General features: G+C 42.5%; 1 protein-coding gene across 1 annotated transcript in view; it reads left to right on the plus strand.

The window, feature by feature from the left end:
* Positions 1–22,299, plus strand: part of LOC136849552 (general transcription factor 3C polypeptide 1) — a 1,135,756-nt gene that overhangs the window by 603,521 nt on the left and 509,936 nt on the right. The window contains 1 exon segment of the mRNA XM_067122889.1: positions 14,860–15,130. Coding sequence (XP_066978990.1) covers positions 14,860–15,130 — 271 coding nt within the window.

A 22,299-nucleotide genomic window follows, 5' to 3' on the forward strand; every position in this document is an offset into this window, starting at 1 on the left:
ATGGGAAGAACGCTACCAACAATGCCAACTAGTGGCAGCCGCCCGAAACTTTTTTCTACAAACATCATATGATTCATCGGGTCGGATTCGGTTTGTTGTTTGACCTCCAGCATAAAATTTACTCAACATTTCATGTTGAAATCTGATTATGTCGAGTTCTAGTACTATATATATATATATATATATATATATATATATATATATATATATATATATATATATATATATATATATATATATATATATATATATATATGTTATTGTGTGTGTGTGTATAATGCTACGAATGTCGGAGGGATACTTACTTGATTCTGGGCGGCAACAGATGAATGCAGGGAGTTCATTGTATTTATTACACATCTGACTCAATATTAGGACAATTCGTAGACAAACAAGGGAAAATCTGTGGCTTAGGGCCTTCGTCATGTTAGGGAAAATTATGTAAACTCAATGGTTCTCTTAACTAATTACATTTACATAACAAACAGAGACCAGAAGAATGACAAATTACTAGGCAGGTAATAATAAGGGCCTGCTAAATGAATGAATCCTACACAGAGGAAATATTCTACGCCAATGATGTCTTTATAACAGGAAACATAGCAGTTAGTGGACAAGGGCAAGATTTCCTTGATCCTCAGGGGGAGAGCGTTGAATGCAGTGGCACCCTTCCCTTCAAGGTGCTTTCCCAGGATCAGAGACACTTCTTCAGTAGAGGGCTGATAGGTCGTCAGGACCTTTTCAATATGGTCGAGCCAGGCTTCAGGCTCGGCTTCTTCCCATTTTCTTATGAGGGTGCCTACACTGCTGAGGGTGTTGATGTGCTGCTCCTGTCGTGAGCTCCCATTGCAAGCTGACGAGCTCTTTCTTTCTCCTTGCCTCTTCTTGTTTCTCCTGGGCTTTTCTTTCTATCTCTTCCTGCCTTTCTGTCTCTTCTTGTTTCTCCTGGGCTATTCCTTCTTTCTCCTTTTATCTTTCTGCCTCTCTTTTCACCTTGGCATCGTCTACTCTCTCTTGGACCCAATCCCTCAGGGCATGTCCTGACAGTCCCATGTCCTTTCCAGTGAACATGTAGAACTCGAAGTCTTGGGCTCTGGTTGTCGTAGACATCTTGAGATAATGCTTATATGGGCGTGACCCGTTAGAAAATCAATATGTCTGAAGAGACTCGGGCTGCTTGAAGGAAAGGGTTCAATATGTCTGAAGAGACTCAGGATTGTTCAAAATGAACAGATTCAGTTGTATGAAAAGACTTAAATTTCAGGTGTCTGAAAGACTCAGTTGTTCAGAATGATTGAAAATTAGTATGTCTGAGTAAGACTCAAATTCCAGGGTGTCTGAAAATATGTCTGAATAAGACAAATTTCAGTGTGTCTGAAAAGACTGTTAAAAATTAATGTCTGAATAATACAAATTTCATGGTGTCTGAAACACTCAATTGTTCAGAATGAATGAAAATTAATACGTCTGAATAAGACAAATTTCAGGGTGTCTGAAAAGACTTAAAAATTATTATATCTGAATAAGACAAATTTCAGGGTGTCTGAAACACTCAGTTGTTCAGAATGAACAAAAATTTAGGCCAAGCTAACGTAAGCCTTTATGTGTGTTTTATTTTGTGGAGAGACACTGCAGAACTAATAAAAAAAAAGGCTTACAGGGTTATACACTTATGGTGTGTAAAGAAATTTTCCTTGTGCTGTCAAATAATTTTAAATGTGGCATAATGAAAACAGTACATTGATCCTATCGAATATTAAAATCTCCAATGCACGAGGGTAAGACAAAAATGCTTAATCTTGTAACGTGCACTGGGCAGTCCGGACTGCCGAGAGGAAAGAAATTGTTATGCTCCGCTATCAAAACAAATCTTAGCCTGCACCCGACTAATAGTAGTACTCTAATATTTACTTCTGGCCTTGTGATATTTGCCAACAGTGAATGAGTCAGGCTGGTGGAGGGAGGGGTCGTCTTGACCGTGTGTCTTGTTTTTTACCTGAGCCTACCCTTTTTCCAAGCTCAGAGGCTCCCGTAGTAATGAATGAAAGAGGAAATTCTCGCTGATATATTCATCAATAAATAAATTTGCAGGAGTACCACGGGCGCGCCAAGGAATGTTCTACTGAGTTAAAGAATTAAAGGTTTACCTTCAAAAATGTGGCGAGGTGCACAGATGTATGGATAAAAATTAACGAGCGAAAGAAAGGGATTTATATATGACCGCTGTGCGTTCCGTTTTTATAACAGTGGAATTTCTAATGGAACTCACAATTCAAGATGGCGGATGAATAGGGATGGGCCCACATGGCCTGGAATTGAAGATTCCATTTGGAATTACTATTCTCTCGTCTTGAGAGTGGGAATTTAAATTCCTAATTACTACCTAGCTTTTCCTATCAATCAAGCGAGAGAGAGAGACAGAGAGAGAGGATAAATACAGTGATGCTAAAGTAGCTGGAGTCAAAGCCTTGGTGGTCGCTTACAGTATGTTTATCTGGGAATTCAGGACTTTCAAATTGTCCTTATCATGTGGACAAAGGAATAGTGGCTCTATTCCTTTTCATTAACTCTTCGACTGAGTTGTTCCCTAGCTACTTGTTCATAAAACATGCAGCTAACATGTGATAGCACAAAAATCTCGTGGAATTGTTAATGCGCTCTCTCTTCTCTTGAACTATTTTGGCATGCACATGGTCTATCGATTACCTATCGCTGATTGCAGTCACTTTTCGCACCTAGCATAAGCCTAAACAAAATATTTGACATGTACTTACGCTGTGGAACTGGCTCTTCTCGTGCTTAAAATGGAGGGGGTATGATATCAGGGTCGTCTCTAATTATGCAGACCAGCTAGCAGTTGCTATTCCGCTGATAATTGCAAAGCAATTGCTTACTCGGCAAGGTACGCCAGTTGCTACGAATGTCCGAGGGATACTTACTTGATTCTGGGCGGCAACGGATGAACACAGGGAGTTCATTATATTTATTACATATCTGACTCAATATCAGGACAATTCATAGACAAACAAAGGAAAATATGTGGCTTAGAGCCTTCTTCATGTGAGGGAAAATTACATAAACCCAAGGGTTCTCTTAACTAATAAGCTGAACACCTCTAAAAACCCTGAGATAATGTTCAAATCAGGTTGGAAGGAAAAAGATATGTTACCAAGATGATATTTATTACATTAAATAAGCCTTTAAAATAACGTGGTTACAGATATTGGCAGTTCATGCAGATCGTAGGGCGTTTCCTTCGTTCAGCTTCGCTCACTGTCTGTAAAGAAAATTTCATGAAGATTAGTGTCGAAAATTGAAGATAATATTTGTAGAAGAATATACCCACAGGAATAATAACCTAAAATAAAATTACCATACAATTGAGCAACTGAGGTTTACTTAGTAACAGGAAGGAAATAAAGGGCCGATACATCAAAACCAAACCAAATCCTGAAATGAACGGTAAACCTGACATAAATTTGCGGGTCAAAATATGGGAAATAATCTTTCATGAATATGGTCGCTCAAAACAACATTAATGTATATGATTCTCGTACCCAATTATTTACAATGTGAATTTATGAATGAGCTAGTTATTAGTCCAAGAGCTATGTCACCTGAAAAGACGAGAATACAATATATAAACATAACTGACCATAAAACTATTACTGATCTTATGCTTGGAAATGACATACAGGAAAACTTCCATAGGCAACACAAGGCACTAAGAGTTCGCAATGATAACCTTTAAGAATAAGCCCTATTTATTCTTGGTACCCACCATTGTCGAACCTTGCACAAAGGCGTTGCAAATAGATTTTGGCATATGGTCACAGGAGGGTGACGGAGACCAGGGATCCCAAGATATGTCTTTAGCGTAACATAAGCATGGCGAAAGAGTATGAATAGTATGGACCTTCCCAGGTGAATGAGGTCTCTGCTCTCACTGCTGGGCTGCTTCTCTCCTCAGCGGTTTTGCTCAAGTAAAAACATATGGGAGGAAGAGGAATTAGCAAACTATCCATCTCAGCCATTGAAGAGGCACTAGTTCCTCGTTTGATGAGTCGATAGAGTTCTCGGCTAGCACTCTGCTATGCCCGAGTTCGAGTCTCCGGCCGGCCAGTGAAGAATTAGAGGAATTTATTTCTGGTGATAGAAATTCATTTCTTGGTATAATATGGTTCGGATTCCACAATAAGCTGTAGGTCCCGTTGCTAGGCAACCAGTTGGTTCTTAGCCACGTAAAATAAGTCTAATGCTTCAGGCCAGCCCTAGGAGAGCTGTTAATCAGCTCAGTGGTCTGGTTAAACTAAGGTATACTTATTTTTTTTTTTTTTTTGAAGAGGCATTGTCAGATAATTTTGAACTTTGTCTTTCTCTTGTAAACTTCTCAGAGAGCTGGAGTGTAGTCCACAGTCTTCCTATAACTTCTGGGACAGTCTTGAACTTTTGTCCCTTGAACTTTGAGTTGTGGAATGCTGGTATTTGGCGTTAAACGTACCAGCAGTGTCCAGACGTTCATCTTTGTCAGAGTCCACTAGCAGCGCGCTGGAGCGCCAGATAGTGCCTGAGCACCCAATAGCGCCCGAGCTCCCAATAGCACCCGAGCTCCCACTAGTACCTGAGCGCCCAATAGCAAATTTAGAGCTCCCAGCACCAGCTCTCTTGTGTCTGGTGCTAGTCTCTCTTTAGCTTGGCACCTGTCTCTTCTAAGAACATACTGTTTTTCTTTCGTGAGCGCAATTTCCGATTGAACACCTAGCTCCAGTCCTCAATTGGCTGACACTAGTTTCTGATCACTGGGTGTCTGTTCCACCTTCGCCTATAAGTTCCAGATGAGCTGAGTTGCTCCCTTTGTGACATCAGTTAGTGTCTCAGAGCACTGTCCTTTGCAGACAGAGACTTTGTGCACAAATTTATGAGCTTGTTGAGAAAGTTATCAGCTCTGCAGGGAGTTAGGCTCTGACTTTGGTTTTAAGGGGGCAAGACAAGTGTTTTTTGGCTTTTCCTCCCTCTGTGCTTAGACAGACTTAGTCCTCCTGACGGAAGTTCTAGTCAAGTTTTTGAAGTAAAGGTCTTTCTTGACTGACATCAGGAGGAGGGGCTAAGGAGATAAGAGACTCTCAAGTGTTACCGAAAGGCATTGCTTTGCCTGGTCTCTTAGTCATCTCCTGTGTAGATGACAGTTGAGTTAATTGTTTGAGTTTTCCACTCCTTTTTTTTTGAGGTTGCAAGAAGGGGATGTTGGGCTCTTTTTCTACTGGGAGAAATACACAGTCGCTATCAGCCCTCTTTTCTTTGCCTTCAGCTGTCTACCAAGAGAATCACAGCTACTTTCAGATGGCATATATATAATCCTCAATCTGGTTTTTCTTTGGAATGACGATATCTTCTCTCGAGAGTGTTCTTTTGTTGAAAGACTTTTCTTGGGCTCCAAGCAGAAGAGAAGCGCCATGAACCCTCTCGCTAGCGGCACCTGTTCCTGAGCTCCTGGCATCAGCTTGCTGGAGCCGAATCCCGACCGCCCGACACCTGTTTGAGAGCGCTCGGCACTATCTAGCCATACTAGGCTCCCACCATTGAGCGCCTAATTCTTTTTCATGGAACTTTCCTTTTAAAGCAATGTATTTGACAGCACCAGAAGTTGTCACTCTTGGTTTTGTTCAATACCATTGTTATCCCATGGCAGGTTTTTTGTCTATCATATGGGCTTTCCAAGTTCCTATAAGCGTGTCAGATATTAGTTTTTAGCCAAGTACAGTTCCACATATGTTGTCAGTCTGTATGAGGTGTCATCAAGTCCATGCAAGGCGTTATCGTGTTAAGAAGTCGATCCTGCCCTGATGGCCATGTGTCCGTGGCTTTCAAGTATTGGTAGGTTCAGCAACTAGTCCACTTAGTTGTCTGTGAGTCTGTATGAGGTTCTGCAAGTTTGTTCACTTACAGAGACCAAACGAACAGTCCTATCGTCCATTCCCCAAGGCGATTGGGTGGAGTTCCTGGATATGTAGGATACTTAATTTCATGTCCACATACAGACTCTGAAAAGATATCTCAGACCCATCCTGTGAGACAGGGTCTTCCAGTGTGGGAATTTTGGCTTCGACATCTACGGTATAAGACTTCTCTCGAGTCCTCACTCCGCTTACTTTTGTCTTCTTTTCTGACCATGAACTTCAGCCTGTCCCACAAGACCAATAGGGACAAGGATTCATAACTGGACTCCGCTGTTTTTTCCCAAAGACCCTGTTTTCAGTCGGACGTATGGTGGTATCTGGCTGAATTTAGACTTCGGAAGAAGTCCCTCATCATGAGACTAGTCTTAGACTGCTTCTCACTCCTTGTTCTAGTAGAGGGAGCCCGCTCAGAACCGAGAAATTTCCGGGACGTGTCCCTGTGGAGTGAACCTTCATAGAGCTGAAGGCCATTTGCTTAAGGCTTCAGTTCTTCTGTATCCTCAAACTGAGCTGTCAGAAACTCACTCCCCTGAACTGTCAGGTTATGTGCTTCTATGGGGCAGGCTGACCTTGACTGTCTGCCACCTTAAAGGAATCTTATAGTATGGGCAACAGACACCATACTGCAAGATTGTTCCAACTTGGACCTCTAAACTCTTCCACTGTTTGACATGGTCAAGGGAGGCTCGAACTTTCTCAGGCTCATCAGGATGTTACGACGTTCCTTGTAGCCCCATTCTGAAACATAATTTATGGTTTTATATAGGTAACTTCCCAAGTAATTACATTGCTACTAGTTTCACTCGCTTGGCAGCTAAAATTTTGAAATTTGCTGGTCTCGCTATTTTGTTTGGTTAGGTGACTAACCCCGCCCACTTTCAGGGTAAGAGAGGAACAAGTAGCAAAAGGATTCAATTTTTTACTGCCAGCTAATGGCTGTACACCAGCTTTTAGCAGCAGCTCTGGTTTTCGAATTCATTTTTCCTGTTTGGTGAAGAATTCTAGCTTTGATAGCCTTTCGGCATTATTATATAGAGTTAGACTTTTTTTTTTTTATTGTGACTTTGATTAATTCGACTTATAATTTGTTTACCGATTTTGACTTTAGTTAACTTGTTTGCCAAATGTCAGACTCAAGTTCGACTAGCTTTAGGTATTGCAGCAAAGGCTGCAATATCCATTTGACTAAGGAATCTTATGATTCTAATTCTATCTGTACAGATTGTAGGGGACAAGTTTGTTCAGTAGATTTAAGGTGTAATGAATGTATAGACTGGGACAGCAAGAAGTGGAAGACTTTGAGATCTCATTTAAATGAACTTGCTAGAGAGAAAAAGAGGAAAGTGACAGCTAGATGGATTAGTAAGTCTTTAGCTAGTCAGGAATCTCTTGTTGACCATGATATTGATAATGCTAACATTGAGATTGATGTTCCCATTATTGCTGTTGATCCCATACCCAGTCCTCTTTCTGTGCAACCCGCTCCTTTACCTGGCTCTCTCACTTCTGAACCCATCCCCATTGCCAGCCTCAAGTGTAAGATTGATAAAAGGTTCGAATTGATTGTGGAATCCATTGCTCAGTTAGCCTCATCGGTTAAGGACCTTATGGACAATAAAAGTGATTCAGAGCCCCAGTAGCTCCTAGTGCCAGTGCACTGTCGGTGGAGAGTCCGATTGGTCCTAGTGCTGGTGATATGTTGGTGGAGGGGGTGGCTGTCCGTCCCGCTTATTCTCCCAGGCAAATGTCATTGTCATTCTCCCCTAAACCTGGAAGGAGTCAAACTGGTAGCCTAAGGGAGGTCGGTGGGGTCTGCCCACAGGTAGTTGCCCCCTTGGTTGGACCTGTTGTTGAATCCCAGGTTGCAGCCAAGCACATCTGGAAAGGTGTATCCTTGGATGTGCATTGCCTTTCATATAGCTCTGATGGTTCTTCTCCCAGGCACCAGTGGCATTTTGTGGATGAGTCATGCCCTTTGAAAAGGCGTGCTGGTGATGTGTTGCGTTCTCCTCCAGTGCCATGTAAGAAATTCTAGGAGCTGTTCGCAGTCTTCTTCCGTCTTGCAGTCACTTGGACAGTCTGGAGTGTTTTCCTGTTTCTTGCAAGTGCTCTTCATCTAAAAAAATCTTCTGAGCGTCCTCATGCACCCGAGACTCCTTTGGGTCCCTAGCACCCTGCAGTGTCTGAAGCTCCCTTGACTGCCGAAAGCCCAGTTTCTTCCGAGTGCCCAAAATCATCTCGACACTCGTTGGCTCCCCCTCGTCCTCTGGTGTCAGGGTCCCGAGCACTCTGCAGTGTCTGAAGCTCCCTTGACTGCCGAATGCCCAGTTTCTGCCGAGCGCCCAGTCTCTTACGAGTGCCCAAAATCATCTCAACACTTGTTGGCTCCCCCTCGTCCTCTGGTGTCAGAGTGCCCACTTCTCTCGAGCGTCACAGAGCACCCGAGCGCCCGCCTTTGCTTGTCCACTCAGTGATTCATGGATCACCAGCTAAGACGAAGTGCCCACTGGCGCCCGAGCTCCCTTTGGCGCCAAGACCTTTGTCAGCGCCGAAGCGCCCTCTCTCCGTTCGTCATGCTTCTGCTGCCGACGCTTCGGCTCTGACTGCTGTTAATGATTCTCAAGCAGTTGGACATTCTTCTGTGCTTCAGTCTCCCATACTTCAGGCTTTACCCTCTTCCAGCAAGCAAGCACCCTCCGTGGTAGGCCCAATTCAGAGCAAGCTCAACCTATGGACTTAGCTTTGTCTCCTGTATCCTCGAACGAGGAAGAAGAGGTTATTGCTCAAAACGCTCGTCCTTCAGCTTATGCATCGCTGCTAAGGTATCTTCTAGCTACCTCCCCAAGTTTCTTTTCGCCTGCAGCTCCTCCTTCGCCCATGTCTGCTTTTCTTATGGAGTCGCAGACCGATTCTTCGACGCCCAAGTTAGTGCTTTCTTCTTCCATCGGCCCCTGAGCGCCCTCTCTCCTCCATTTGTTGTGTTTTGGCTCCAACTGCTGTTAGTGGTTCTCAAGCAGCTGGACATTCTTCTGTGCTTCAGTCTTCCTCACTTCAGGCTTTGCCCTCTTCCAGCAAGCAAGTGCCCCCCATGGTAGACCCTTTTCAGAGCAAGCTCGACAGTATTTTGAGCCTGTTAAGGAAGGCTCTGTTAGCCCCCCAACTTACCAACTTAGCTTTGTCTCCTGTATCCTCGGATGAGGAAGAAGAGGTTATTGCTCAAGACACTTGTCTTTCAGCTTATGCATCGCTGCAAAGGTATCTTTTAGCTACCTTCCCGAGTTTCTTTTCACCTGCAGCTCCTTTGCCCAGGTCTGCTTTTCGTATGGAGTCACAGACTTCTGATCCTTCGAAACTGCCCAAGGTAGTGCTTTCTTCTTCTGCTAAGAAAGCTTTCAGTGATATTGAGGGGTGGCTAGCGGAGAAGAGGGAATAAGGTAGAGCCACCTTCAGCTTCCCTCCTTCTAGATTGTCTAAGAGGAGACAGCTCTCTTATGCTACCAGGGAAGCTCTTTCTCCGGGAGTTTCTGCCTCCTCCCAGGGGGACATCTCTGGGCTGATCGATTCTTTTCACAGATCTACCTTTGTGTCAGCAAAGATTATGTTCAGTTCAACGGAACTCTCACATCATCTCAAACTTGTTCAAGGTATTTGAAGTTCTAAGTTTTCTGAATTGGGCGGTGAGCTCTCTAGCCCGTAAGATTAAGGACTCTCCTGTTATTCCTGAAGATAGTGCCTCCGACTTGCTGGGGGTCCTCTCATGCATCAGTAAAGGGATCAAGGATGGTTCCCAGGAGTGAGCTCCCCTGTACATGATGGGAGTCGTTAAAAAGAGATAACTGTGGTGCTCCTACACCTCTAAAGGAGTAACTCCCCCACAGAAGTCTGTCCTTCTGTTTTTCCCTGCTGGATTGTCATCACCTGTTCCTGCAGGCTACAGTTCTGGAGATCTCTTTAGATCTTCAGAAGAAGAGTACTCAAGATCTTCTCACTCAGTCCTCTAGGCATCCTAAAGAGATGCCCGCCCATGCCTCCAGGACAGTCTTCCCACTGCAGACTCAGTTCTTTTGTGACAGCAGACAGAGCTCTTTCTCCAGATCTTGCTCTTCTGGCAGGTTTGTCTCCAGAGCCATTAAGAAATCCTCAGCCCATTGTGTCTCTCGTAAGTGAGAATTTTGCCCTCCAAACTTATGTAGGAGCCAGGCTCCTTCTCTTCTGGGAGAAGTGGAGAAAGAGAGAGAGAGAGGGGGGGGCAGGGCCCTGGACTGTCAGCATACTGAGGAAAGGTTATACCATCCCCTTCAAAGAAAAGCCACCTTTAGTCAGCTCTCCAGTAACCTTGTCAGCTTACTCCAAAGGCTCAGAGAAGTCTTTGGCTCTCTCAGAGGAAGTGTTGTTCCTTCTCAAGACAGGGGCTATAGAATTGTTAAAGAACATGAACTCCCTGGGTTTCTACAATTGTCTTTTTGTGGTGCCCAAAGCTTCAGGGGACTGGAGGCCCATCCTGGACATCAGCGCATGGAATGTCTTCATACAAAAGACAAAATTCAAGATGGAAACAAATCGAACCACCTTGTCATCCAGTTGCCAGGGAGACTGGATGACATCAGTAGATATGCAGGATGCATACTTCTACATTCCAATACATCAGGAGTCAAGGAAGTTTCTGAGGTTCATGTTTGGGAACAAAGTGTTCCAGTTCCGCACTGTGTTTCGGGTTATTGACGGCACCACAAGCCTTTACCAGAATTCTCGCTCCCCAAGCAAAATGGCTCCATCTGATGGGAATCAAGATCTTCCTCTATTTGGACGATTGGCTACTTCGGGCCCAATCGAAGGAAAAATGTTCGGAGGACCTTCAAATGACCTTTATCCTGGCCCAGGATCTGGGATTGATGATCAACTTTCAGAAGTCTCAGTTGATTCCATCACAATGGATTCTTTATTTAGGGATGTTAATAGACTCTCGGAGTTTTTGGGGTTTCTCCCTCCCCAAAAAGAATAGGGTCTTACCTCAGATTTCTTCTTCTGGATCAATGCTCCGCCAACGAATGGAAGAGCCTTCTGGGAACATTATTGGCCATAGAACAGTTCATCCTTCTGGGCAGGCTTCGTATGAGACCGCTCCAATTCTTCTTCAGAATCAGCAGGAACAGGAAAAAATGCCCACTCATTAGTGTCCCGAGTGACTCCTGAGATGAAAGAAGACTTGCGTTGGTGGAGATTAGAAGGAAGGTTGTCACAAGGGAAATCCCTCTTTCCGTTGAACCCCAACCTAGACTTCTCAGACATGTCGAACCTAGGTTGGGAAGCAAGGAAATTTCAGGGATCTGGTCCCTGGAACAAAGAGGTTGGCATATAAATGTCAAGGAACTGAAGGCAGTTTATTTGGGGTTGCAATTTTTCAAGGAAGAGGTGTGCAACAAGACGGTCACAGTGCACTCCGACAGTACGACTGCCCTGTCATACATGAAAAACCAAGGGGGACACACTTTCTCCCTTTACGAGACAGCAAGGGATCTTCTGCTTTGGGCAGAACAATTTCAGGTCAAGCTTCTTATGCGCTTCATTCAGGGGAAGCTCAACCAGGAACCATCATCTCCCCGTTTTGCTTGCCAGTCCCAGATCCTTTAGCTTGGGTAACCAGTACCATGCTTCAGGACTGGTCAAACAGTCACCTTTATGCTTTTCCCCCTTTTCAGTATGGTAAGACAAGTGATCAACAAGTTCCAGGCTCATCAAAGTCTGTCAGTGATCCTAGTTGCTCCTTTTAGGCCGACAAAGGAATGGTTCCCAGACCTTCTCGACCTCCTCGCAGGCTTTCTGAGACTGCTACCTCAAAAACCTAATCTTCTAAAACAACCCCACTTCTGGCGCTTTCATCAGGGGTTGTCTACTCTGGCCCTGACAGGCTACAAACTATCAGGAAACTTCTTAGAAAGATTGGCTTCTCAAGATTGGCTTTGCAAGCTACTGCCAAATGCAGGTGGCAGTCCTCCGATAGAGGACAATTTTTAGAGACTGGTGCAGAAAGCACAGAGTGTCGTCTTCTCAGACATCTACTGTATAGCTGAAATAGCAGACTTGCTGCTTTATCTTAAGACTGATAGAAACCTGTCATCCTCGACGATCAAGGGTTATAGGGCGCCATGTTAAGCTCTGTCCTCAGACACAGGGGAGTTGACCTTTCCTCTAACCAGGAATTATCAGATCTAATTAGATCATTTGACATACAAGACAGGAGGTAGCAGTAGTGCCATGGAACCTGGACGTGGTTCATAAATGGTTGTCTGGGCCTTGATTTGAGCCTATGCATGCAATTTCCCTGAGAGGTCAAACTAGAAAGACTTTTTGTAGTTGCTTTAGTGACCGCAAAACAAATCAGTGAGGTCTATGCTATAGACAAAAGAGTGGGCTTCTCCCAAAGGAATGCTGTCTGTTCCTTCTCTTTGGGATTTTTAGCCAAAAATTAGTCCATTTCCAAACTGTGGCCTCGTTTGTCGGAAATTGTAGGTCTTAATGAGGAAGAGAGATTATTGTGTCATTTGTTCACAGAACAAAGAAGATTTGTGGTCCTTCGAATGCATTATGGTGTTTTGTTAAGAATCCTTCTTGGCCACTTTTGAAGAATGCCTGGCATTCTTCCTTTGAGATCTCATCTCAGAACCCCATTCTTCAATTGAAGATGAGGTTTTTCCATTGTGTAAAGTGAAGGCTCTCGAAATTAGAGCTATAGCCACTTCGTTGGCGTTCATGCGTAATTTGTCTCTCTCCTCTTTCTGGAAATGCAAGTCGGTGTTTGCAGCACATTATTTAAAGGAACGTGAAACAGTTTACGATAATTGCATTACTTTGGGTCCATTTTCGATGGCTGGCATCGGGTTGGGGGAAGAATCGCAGGAAGCATTCCTTCCTTCCTTTCTTCACCTTGATTTGAGGTTCTTGAGTTTTTAAGGGAGCCTGGGCTACAGTGTACCAGAATGCCCTCCAATCCTTCTTGGTTAGGCAGTGGTTTTTAACTTTTTTTATGGTATTAGGTGACCTTTATTTTATTGTTGTATTTTCTGTATTGTGCCCTGGGCAGGGGCAACATAATTACCTTTGTCAGCAGTTGGAATCATCCTTGCTACAAGGTACCAACTAACATAGTAGGTGAGTCTCAGCTATACTACCATGCCACTATACAATAAGGAGAGCACCAGTAGAGGCAGTACCTTCCTGCAGCAGCTCTCTTATCAGGTAAGGAAACAACAGGCATTTTTAATGCTAGCAATCTTTTCTATTCTCAAATTCATTACCATTATTAATGTTTTGGGGTAGATTTATTCATGCATCCCACCTCTTGTCAATGTGGGTATCAGCGATGTAATTACTTACATAAAAATGACATTTTTATGATAAAATGAAGTTTTGTATATACTTAGCAAGTAATTACATGATTGGAGCCCTCCCTCCTCCCCTCACATGAACATTATGGCATCAATAAATTGAATCCTTTTGCTAGTCGTTCCTCTCTTACCCCGAAAGTGGGCGGGGTTAGTCACCTAGCCAAACAAAATAGCATGACCCATGAATTTCAAAATTTTTGCTGCTGTGCGAGTGAAACTAGTAGCAATGTAATTACTTGGCAAGTATATATAAAATTACATTTTATCATAAAAATGTAATTTTCCAAATTGCTACAGTTGATTGGTGGACTCTCCAAGAATCCTTCCACTTTTCATTTCTTTTCGAACAACCTCACTTCAAGATGCACCACAAGGGTGGTATGCTCTTACGAGGACAGGCTTTGGGCTGTCCAGGTGCTTGTCAGGAAAGGGGGGTTATTTTCAGAGGTAGTACAAGAGACATTTGAAAGTTGCAGACGTCATCTAGCTCAGTCTACCAATCTAAGTGAACGATGTTCCGAATCGGGTGCCTCAGACTATAAAGTTTCTTTTTCTGAGTCTCTTTTGACTCATTGGCAGCATTGTCTTTTTTATTGGAGAGGAACAAGAGAATCTCTCATGTGCCTCCTTTTTACGGGTATCAAGCTACATCTGACTCAGTGATGCGGTTTGCCTGTTTACCCTGTGCTTTTTTAACCGAGAACGAGGACCCTTCCATGACCTGGAACCATTTCTCTCTCTCTCTCTCTCTCTCTCTCTCTCTCTCTCTCTCTCTCTCTCTCTCTCTCTCTCTCGTGCTGTTTTGTATACAAGATGGACAGATAAAAGTGCAGGTTAGCTGTCTGACTGGGTACCAGTGTTTTGTTGGTGATGAAGGGATGCAAGTTTCCCTCCTCCCTTGACAAGGGAAGAGGGCAGACATGAAAAGAAACTTGTTGATTGTATTGGCCTGTTTTATTGTCTCCAACACTTCTGTGTGGGTTCTCACAGCCTGATTGATTAATTGTTTACAAACTCACTACTGAATGGTCCAGAAGTCAAGTAACTGCTACATGCCATATGTGACACTGGTGTGCAGGATCCTTTCATCTGCTCCTATTAGTAAAAGGTGTCATTCTGGTCAAACCTACCACTCATTTCAGAGAGTTCCTAAGTTTCCTCCCACCAATGAGTGGGTGAGCCTGCTATGTAAAGAGTGAAGGCTTGTATATGTTTAGGAAGAAATAGCAAATTTCAAAAGTAATTAGTATTTTTCCTAACATACAAACCTGAAGTTCCATATATGAATGGCCCACCTCAGCCACCCCTCTCATCTGGCACCTGGACCAAAAGACGAAGTGGAGTGCGGACAGACAGGTGGGCAGGGCTTTCCCTACCTGTTGATAGTTAATTACCTTGTCAGCAAAGTTTAAATGGGTGTTCCAACTCGCATTCACAAGCCAAATTCTATGAAAGAACGTCATGTTTGTAAGTTAGAAAGATACAAATGTTAAAATTTTCTGTTTTACATATTACAGGCGTGTTGACTGGTCTTCGGCTGAGGACTCATTTTTATTGTTGTGTAAAGTAGCATCTTGCTTCCTATTCCCAAATAAACGGAGCCAGATGATTACCTTCAGCCTGGTGAGAGATATGCTTCACAAACGTTTTCCTGAGGCACGCAACAAGACATCGAGAGCTTGTCAGCGGCGCATCAATTATATAATGAAAAATCCAACTACTGAAGATAATGTTGCAATATTTTTAGAAGAAGTTAAACAAGATCCAAAGATTGTACAAGACTTTAAGGTACTGTAAAAAACCTTTGTAATTTTCTAATCTTTTTTATTTATCTGTCCACAAATTTTTCACTTTTCCCTGGAAACTTAATTTACATTTATTTTAACAGAAGTATTGGGTGTATTGTTTGAGTGTCAAAACACACATTTTGACTGACTAGTTTAAGGTTATGTAAGCATGTACAGTAAAAGAATTTTGTTGCTTATCCATCCACAGATTTTTATTTTGAGTACTTTATATGCATGCACAGTACTATTGTGTTCAAATTTGGTATATTATTTTGGCTTCAAGTCTGAGGCATGATGACCTTCCCATAGGTCATATTGTAAAGCTTGGTATCACAAGATTTTTGTGTTTTCTCCCAATAATTTTGCTTGTATTTGGAGTACTTTTCATAATACTTGCCAGAGGTTCATAGTAGTAAGCTTAGTGTCTCAATATTTCTTGAAATAAATTATCTTGACAAATGCTCTTGCACTTATATTTGGTAAGTTGTTTCTGCATCAGGTCAGACATGCTTGGGTCACAGGCACATCATAAGGATTTCAAGTACATATAGTAATGTCATTTTTAAGCAAATATGGAAGTTGGAAGCAGGGCCCATGATAACTTGATCAGTTTTGTAATTGAGAGGTTTTACTGTAATACTCTATCTTGGAGATATTGGTAGAATTACTTTCTAATTCTTATTTGGCAGCGTACATGGAGAGCATATGTAAAAAAAAAAAAAAAGGACTGAAATACCTCTCTTTCTCCCAGATTTCATAGTCCTTCCCACCATAGTTCATTGTATAGCTTATGCTTAGTGGTGTTCAGTTGTTTTAGTATTGTTGTGTGTGTCATCAGTCTGTCCTTTGAAAATATGTATTTTTCTGAATTATAGCAATTGCCTTTGCCCAACTTGATTACTAGCATAAGCTTAGCCTAGCCTCATTTAATAATTTTGTGATTTATAGCGACTCCAGAAGCGCTATAGAAGCCATTCAGAGCTATAATCCAAAAAATAATATTGTACAAATTAAGTTTTCACTCCATAAATTGTATAATAATGGAAAAAATATTGAAATATGTTGGATCCCTGCCCATGTAGGGATTAAAGGAAATGAAGAGACTGATAAAGCAGCTAAAGAAGCAGTCCACATGATAAGAGCAAATGTAAACATCCCTATTAGTGACAATATAATATATATAAAAACAATCATTGTAAGTAAATAGCAAAATATTTGGAATGAAGAACGTGAAAATAATAAATTAAAACAGATAAAATCCAGTGTTGGAAAATGGGGTTCATCATATCAGATAGAGAGCCACACAAGTAATTCTGACGCATCTTTGAATAGGCCATACTCGTTTGGCACATGGACACTTAATGAACAGTCCATGTGGCCCTCCTCCCAAATGCCCAGATTGCAAAGTGTTGATAACAGTCAAACATGTATTATGTGAATGTCCAAAATATAACCTGCAGCGATTATCAAATTTTGGAAATAGATCAGTGAAGGAAATTTTGTCAGAATATCCTACATTTTCAGTAATACCAATTCTAATGTTCATGAGTAGCTGTGATTTAATTGATAAAATATAAAAAATAAATAATGGAAATACGAAAGCCCTTAGGTGTCTAATGAATTTTAAAACGACTAAATTTTAAAATTTTACTAATTTATTTTAAATTTTAATGTACCTTTTTAGTGAGTATATATGGAAACATGAGTATAAATGTATTAAGTGTGTGTGTTCCAGTATGAGAGTGTATGCCTTTTTGTAGTTTTTAATCCCATTTTCATTCATTCATCACCCTACCAAATGACCTATTTGGTCCCAGTGCTAGGCTTCTATCCTAGGCCTGTCATTTCATCCAAACCCTTCGGGCCAACCCTATGAGAGCTGACAGTCATCTCAGTGGTCTGGTTAAACTATTTAATTTAATAATAATAATAGCCTACCATTCTCTATGTTTTTCTTCCTCTGTAAGCATTATTTTGATCCCTGAATTTATGCCTATCAAACTTATATAGTTACACTTCAGCAAACAGTTATGCTTCAACTACAGTTACACTTTGACTTAACAGATGGTTGGGGAGGTCAGCCCTCCTGATAACTAACAAAATCTGTTAAGTAACGAGGATTTACATATAGTCTACATGATATCCTGGAGCCAACTGGCATTGCTTAAAGTGTATAGCAGTTCCATATAAAGTAATTAATATCCTGTCATAACTGGTATTTTGTAATTATCATTCATTTTCAGATACAAGTAGTATTTTATTCAGTGATTTATCTGAAAAATTAATAGCATCTAAAGCTGTGTACAGTACTGTACTGTACAGTGTAGCCTAACAAAAACATAGCTGACTGCAGTAGTTCTGCTTACTGCAGTTGATGACATATAAGCCCCCCACAACTTAAGAAGGAAATATAAAGAAAAAAGATTTAAATATGTTTACATGTAACCATTTAATGTTATTAAAATATATAGCAAAAGCACAGAAAAAAAATATTTAGGTATAGCATATAACTAGGATACCATAATTTTTTTTTTATAGCATAGCTGAGCTGCTGTTCATCACTAAAGGAGTTACTCTTAAGGTCCCTCAGGACTGTATGACAGGCCAACCAATATTAAAGAATTCTCTCATGTTTGGTCTTGGCCAGAATAGTGCCTTTGATAGATACTGTGATAAGGTATAAAGGGACTCGAGGAAATGTATATACTGTACAGGCAGTCCCAGGTTTACGACGGGGGTTCCGTTCCGACCCCGCATCGTAAGCCGAAAATCAGCATAACCCGAAATAATTGTTGAAAATCGTAAGAAAACCTTACTTTTAATCCCTCCAAATTTTGACCATTCTGCTGTTTTAGAGCCACAGAGAGAGAGAGAGAGAGTGTGTGTGTGTTTGCTTCACCCCTTATCTGCCAGAAAGAGACTTGGAATTTCACAGAACTATGTAAATTCTAACCTCATTTTTCCTAGTTATTAAAATGCAAAAAGTAAATATAGCATGAGAAAAATGAAAAAATGAATGACAAAGTAAGTCACATTCATCTATAAAACTATACAAAACAAAATAAGTCCTTGTTACATATGCATAAAAAACCTCTCTCTCTTATGTCAGAGAGAGGGAGAGAAAAAACAAACACATCTCACCCTCCTGGTAGTGTATGCAAAGCCCTTGAGGTACAAGCTTTGTGGTTGGCTAAAATCCCACCTTCCTCAATCCCTCCAGCCAATTGTGTGTCGTCATGGAGGGGGGGGGTTGCTACAAGCTCTGTTATTGGCTACTTCCAGTCCCTCTAGCCAATAGCGTGTCATCATGGAGCCTACGTCAAAGCAATGAAAAAAATTGTAACACCGCCGATGAGGTCTTTGTGAACTTCTGGAATTTTAGTATATTTTTATGTTGATACAGTAATCCATATTTCATTAAAGGATATATACAGTACAGAGAAAGAGAGAAATGGGTTGTTGGCCTTACTTGAATATCAAGAATTATTAAAGTGAAAGAGAGAATACATTATTATTATTTGAAAATTAGTAAATAATTTTTTTATCATAAAAAAACGGGGTTTGAACCCGAAGGGAAATGAAAACCCTATTTTTAGTCTGGGAGCCGCAAGAGCCTCATGCAGTTATGTCTGCCTTAGGCAGTGGCCCGGCTAAATCCCTTATCAGAGAACTTATAGCACACAGTTGGCACGTATTCATTCCGGTTAACGGAAGCTTGTCACTATTGTGATAGGATATCAGGTCTCGGGGGGGGTCTGCACTTTGACCCCCTATCCGCCGCATTGATGAATCAATTCATGGCTAAACATCTCCGCTGGTTACACCTTTTCATTTGCGCTTCCGTGGCTAGTTTGAATGAATCGGGTCAAAACGCGACTATGCATCTGCTGCTCATAGTGGAGAGAGCCAACTTTTTTACGTCAAATAAAAACACAAAGAACTCCCCCACGAAGTTATTATCGATGGTAGTTGGTTTACAGTCCCTAACAAATGAGACAAATTTGTTCCACACTGACTGATACTGTTTGGCGGATTTCCCCTTAATATTAGTGATTAAGAATTCCCTGACTTCAGGTGACCATTCCATGAAGCACAGGGATCTGAGAAAGTCCACACGTGAAGGCTTTTCGTCAGAAAGGAGGAGGCGTAGACAGTTATCCCTTGAACCTGCTGGGAAAGAATAGGAAGATGTAGTGGCTTGTGATGAAAAGTCAGCTTCTGTAGGGTTGGAAACCAAGGGCTGTTTGGCGCGTTGGAGCAATCACTACTCCCCTCCTTGAACTCCTTGAGGAGTTGTACTACTTTCATTAATAAATTTGTTGGGGAAACAGATAAATGTTCCCCAGCAGGTTCCAGTGCAAGGGAAAGCGCGTCTCTGGCCACTGCTCAAGGTCGTGATAGGGGTGACAAAATTCGGTAATTTGTGATTGTCACGTGTTGCGAACAGATCTACCTGAAGATATGGGTGATCTTGGAGGATCCCGCTGAATGACCTGCTGTCCAGTTCCCACTCCCTTCCTGGGCTTTGAATCTGGAGAGGAGTCCGCTAGGACATTCTGAGCTCCCGCAAGGTGGGATGCTGACAGAGTCCATTTCTTCACCTGAGCTAATCTCATGATCCCCAGCACTATATGATTCAATGGCTTTGACCCTGATCCCCCACGCTTCAAGTATTGTACCACCAACTTGTTGTCTATGAACAACTGAATGTGAGATCCCCTCTTGGGTTTCAGTCCCTTGAGTGACAGGAGCACTGCCATCATTTCTTTGATATTGATATGGCAAGATTTGAGGGCTCCCGACCACTTTCCGGACACTTTGTTTTGATCTGAGTGTCCCCCCCATCCGTCCTTCGCCGAAGCATCCGTATGAATGGTCACTGAGACTGGTTTCGGGACTAGCCGGACTGAAGATTTCAGGGCCTGATTCGATGCCCACGGTTTGAGCATTGTCTTGCACCTCCTTTTCATCGGGACCTTGTGGTCTCTGAATGATTGGTTTGCCTTTAAAATGAGAATCCGGTTCAAATCCTTCAAAGTTGTTTTCAAGACTGGATCTACTATTGATGCAAATAGGAGTTTGCCCTGCAGGACTTCTAGGTTCCTTCTGAAAAAACTCTTGGCTTTTCTGAACCTCTTTACCTAATCTACTATTGACCTCCTGGAGGTCTCTGGTAGGGCTAGCTTTCCGCTTTCTAGACACCATTGTAGGCCTAGCCATCTGAACTTCTTTTCTGGCTTCAGCCATGACTTTTCCCAGTTGATTAGGAACCCAAAGTCATGCAAGGTCTGAACCACTATTCAGGACGCTTCTAGACACTTCTATCGATTCCGCCCAGATCAGCCAGTTGTCCAGCTACGCCATGACATTCACCCCCTGTAGTCTTAGTTGTTCTAAGATCACTTTGGTCAATTTCGTGAACACTCTGGGGGCTACATTGAGGCCGAATGGCATCACTTTGAATCTGCACGACTGGCGACCCAGACGGAATCCTAGATACTGGTGAAAATGAGGTTGGATTGGAATGTGCCAATATGCATCTTTCAAGTCGATAGAAGAGGTGTAGCTGTCCTTTGGCAAGGTATGTCTTATCTGATCTATCATCAGCATTTTGAATTTGGGACAGTTTATTGCTTTGTTGAGGACAGAGAGGTCCAGAATGACTCTCCTTTCCTGAGAGTCCCTCTTTGGAACACTGAAAAGCCTCCCCTGGAACCTGATAAAGTGGCATTTCTCTATTGTGTCCTTTATTAGCATTTTGTTCACAAATAGGATCGACTCTTTTGTGCTGCGCTGATGAAAGTATTTGTTGCGGAAGGGGCCCTTCCAATCCCAGTGCAGACCTTTTGATACCACTTGATAGGCCCAAGAGGACACTTTCCAGGCTTCCTGGAACCTCTTCAGTCTGCCCCCAACCTGAAATGTCTCATTGGTTGAATTGACCTCTACCACCACCTCGTCCTCCCCTGTTACCTTTCTTCCCTCGAAAGGATCTGCCTCTTCCCTGACCGCCTCGAGCCTCCTGGAACTGCCTAAATTGGGATTGTTGAGATGGCAGTGCACTGCTGCTCTTCAAGGATGGCTGAGAGTGCGGCATAGGGAATTGTTTCTGGGAAGACGGACCTTGTCCTGGGTCTGGCACAGGAAGAGCTGGTGCTTTAAAAGCCTTCTTATATTGTTGCTTCTTCCTGCGTTTTACCCCCCTTGGGTCTGCTTCCGGGTCATATCCTAGTAACTCCTCAAATTTGATACCTCGGTGGGTAGCAATATTATTCAGCTTGGTTACTAGGTCCCTAGGGAAGAGGTCACTACACATAGGGGAGGCGAAGAGGAGCTCCTTTACTGGAATAGACTTCTGGTCAGTGAATTTTAGGGCTTGACATCTAAGTTTTAATTTGGACGCCGCCCAAGCCTCCAGAAGGTGAATGGAGATTGGGCTCATGTTCTGAATTTGTAACCTTGGGAGCACTGAATCTCTTTGCTGGTCACAGCGGTATGCCTGAGATTCCATTAATGTCAAGGTTGTAATGCAGGACATTAATAGTTTCCTCGCCTCAAACTCCTGAACACACGGTGTCGGCAAGGTAAGGAGTGTCCGCAAAAAAGCATGAATGGGCATGGTTTGCTAGAAATTTGCCTTTCTTCATCACCTCTGTGAAGCCTGCTAATGGTTTTGTTAGATTGTCAATGGGATCTGGCAGAACTGTTCCAAAGTCCTGGAGTTCCTTTAAAGAGAACTTCGTCCCATAGGCGGCTGACTCTACCCAGTTCTTTTCCCAAGATTTGAACAGTTTATTGGTGATAGATGGGAACTTCTCACCAACTGGTACTTTCCAGGCGGGAAGGTTCCTAGCAAGAACCTGGGTGCCCAGAACACTACCTCCCAGGTCCTGGCAGATATTAGAAAGGAAGCCCTTTGCCTCATCCTGGGTAAAAACCATGGTTTCTTCTGGTACCATAGCCAGAGTCTTAGGTGTTTGGCATCGAAAGCAAAACTTACTACCTTTGAAGTGGACAAAAGGTTTTGCAAACTCTAACCTAGCTAGAGGGGTACATACATCACTATCATAGAAGATGCCATCCACCGCTCTAGCTAGCCGTGATGCCATCACCCAGGGATTATACTGCTCTGGCTTGTCCTCCACCACTCTCAAATCTGGGAAATCATCT

Source organism: Macrobrachium rosenbergii, chromosome 21 (genome assembly GCF_040412425.1).
Source record: "Macrobrachium rosenbergii isolate ZJJX-2024 chromosome 21, ASM4041242v1, whole genome shotgun sequence".
Taxonomy (NCBI): domain Eukaryota; kingdom Metazoa; phylum Arthropoda; class Malacostraca; order Decapoda; family Palaemonidae; genus Macrobrachium; species Macrobrachium rosenbergii.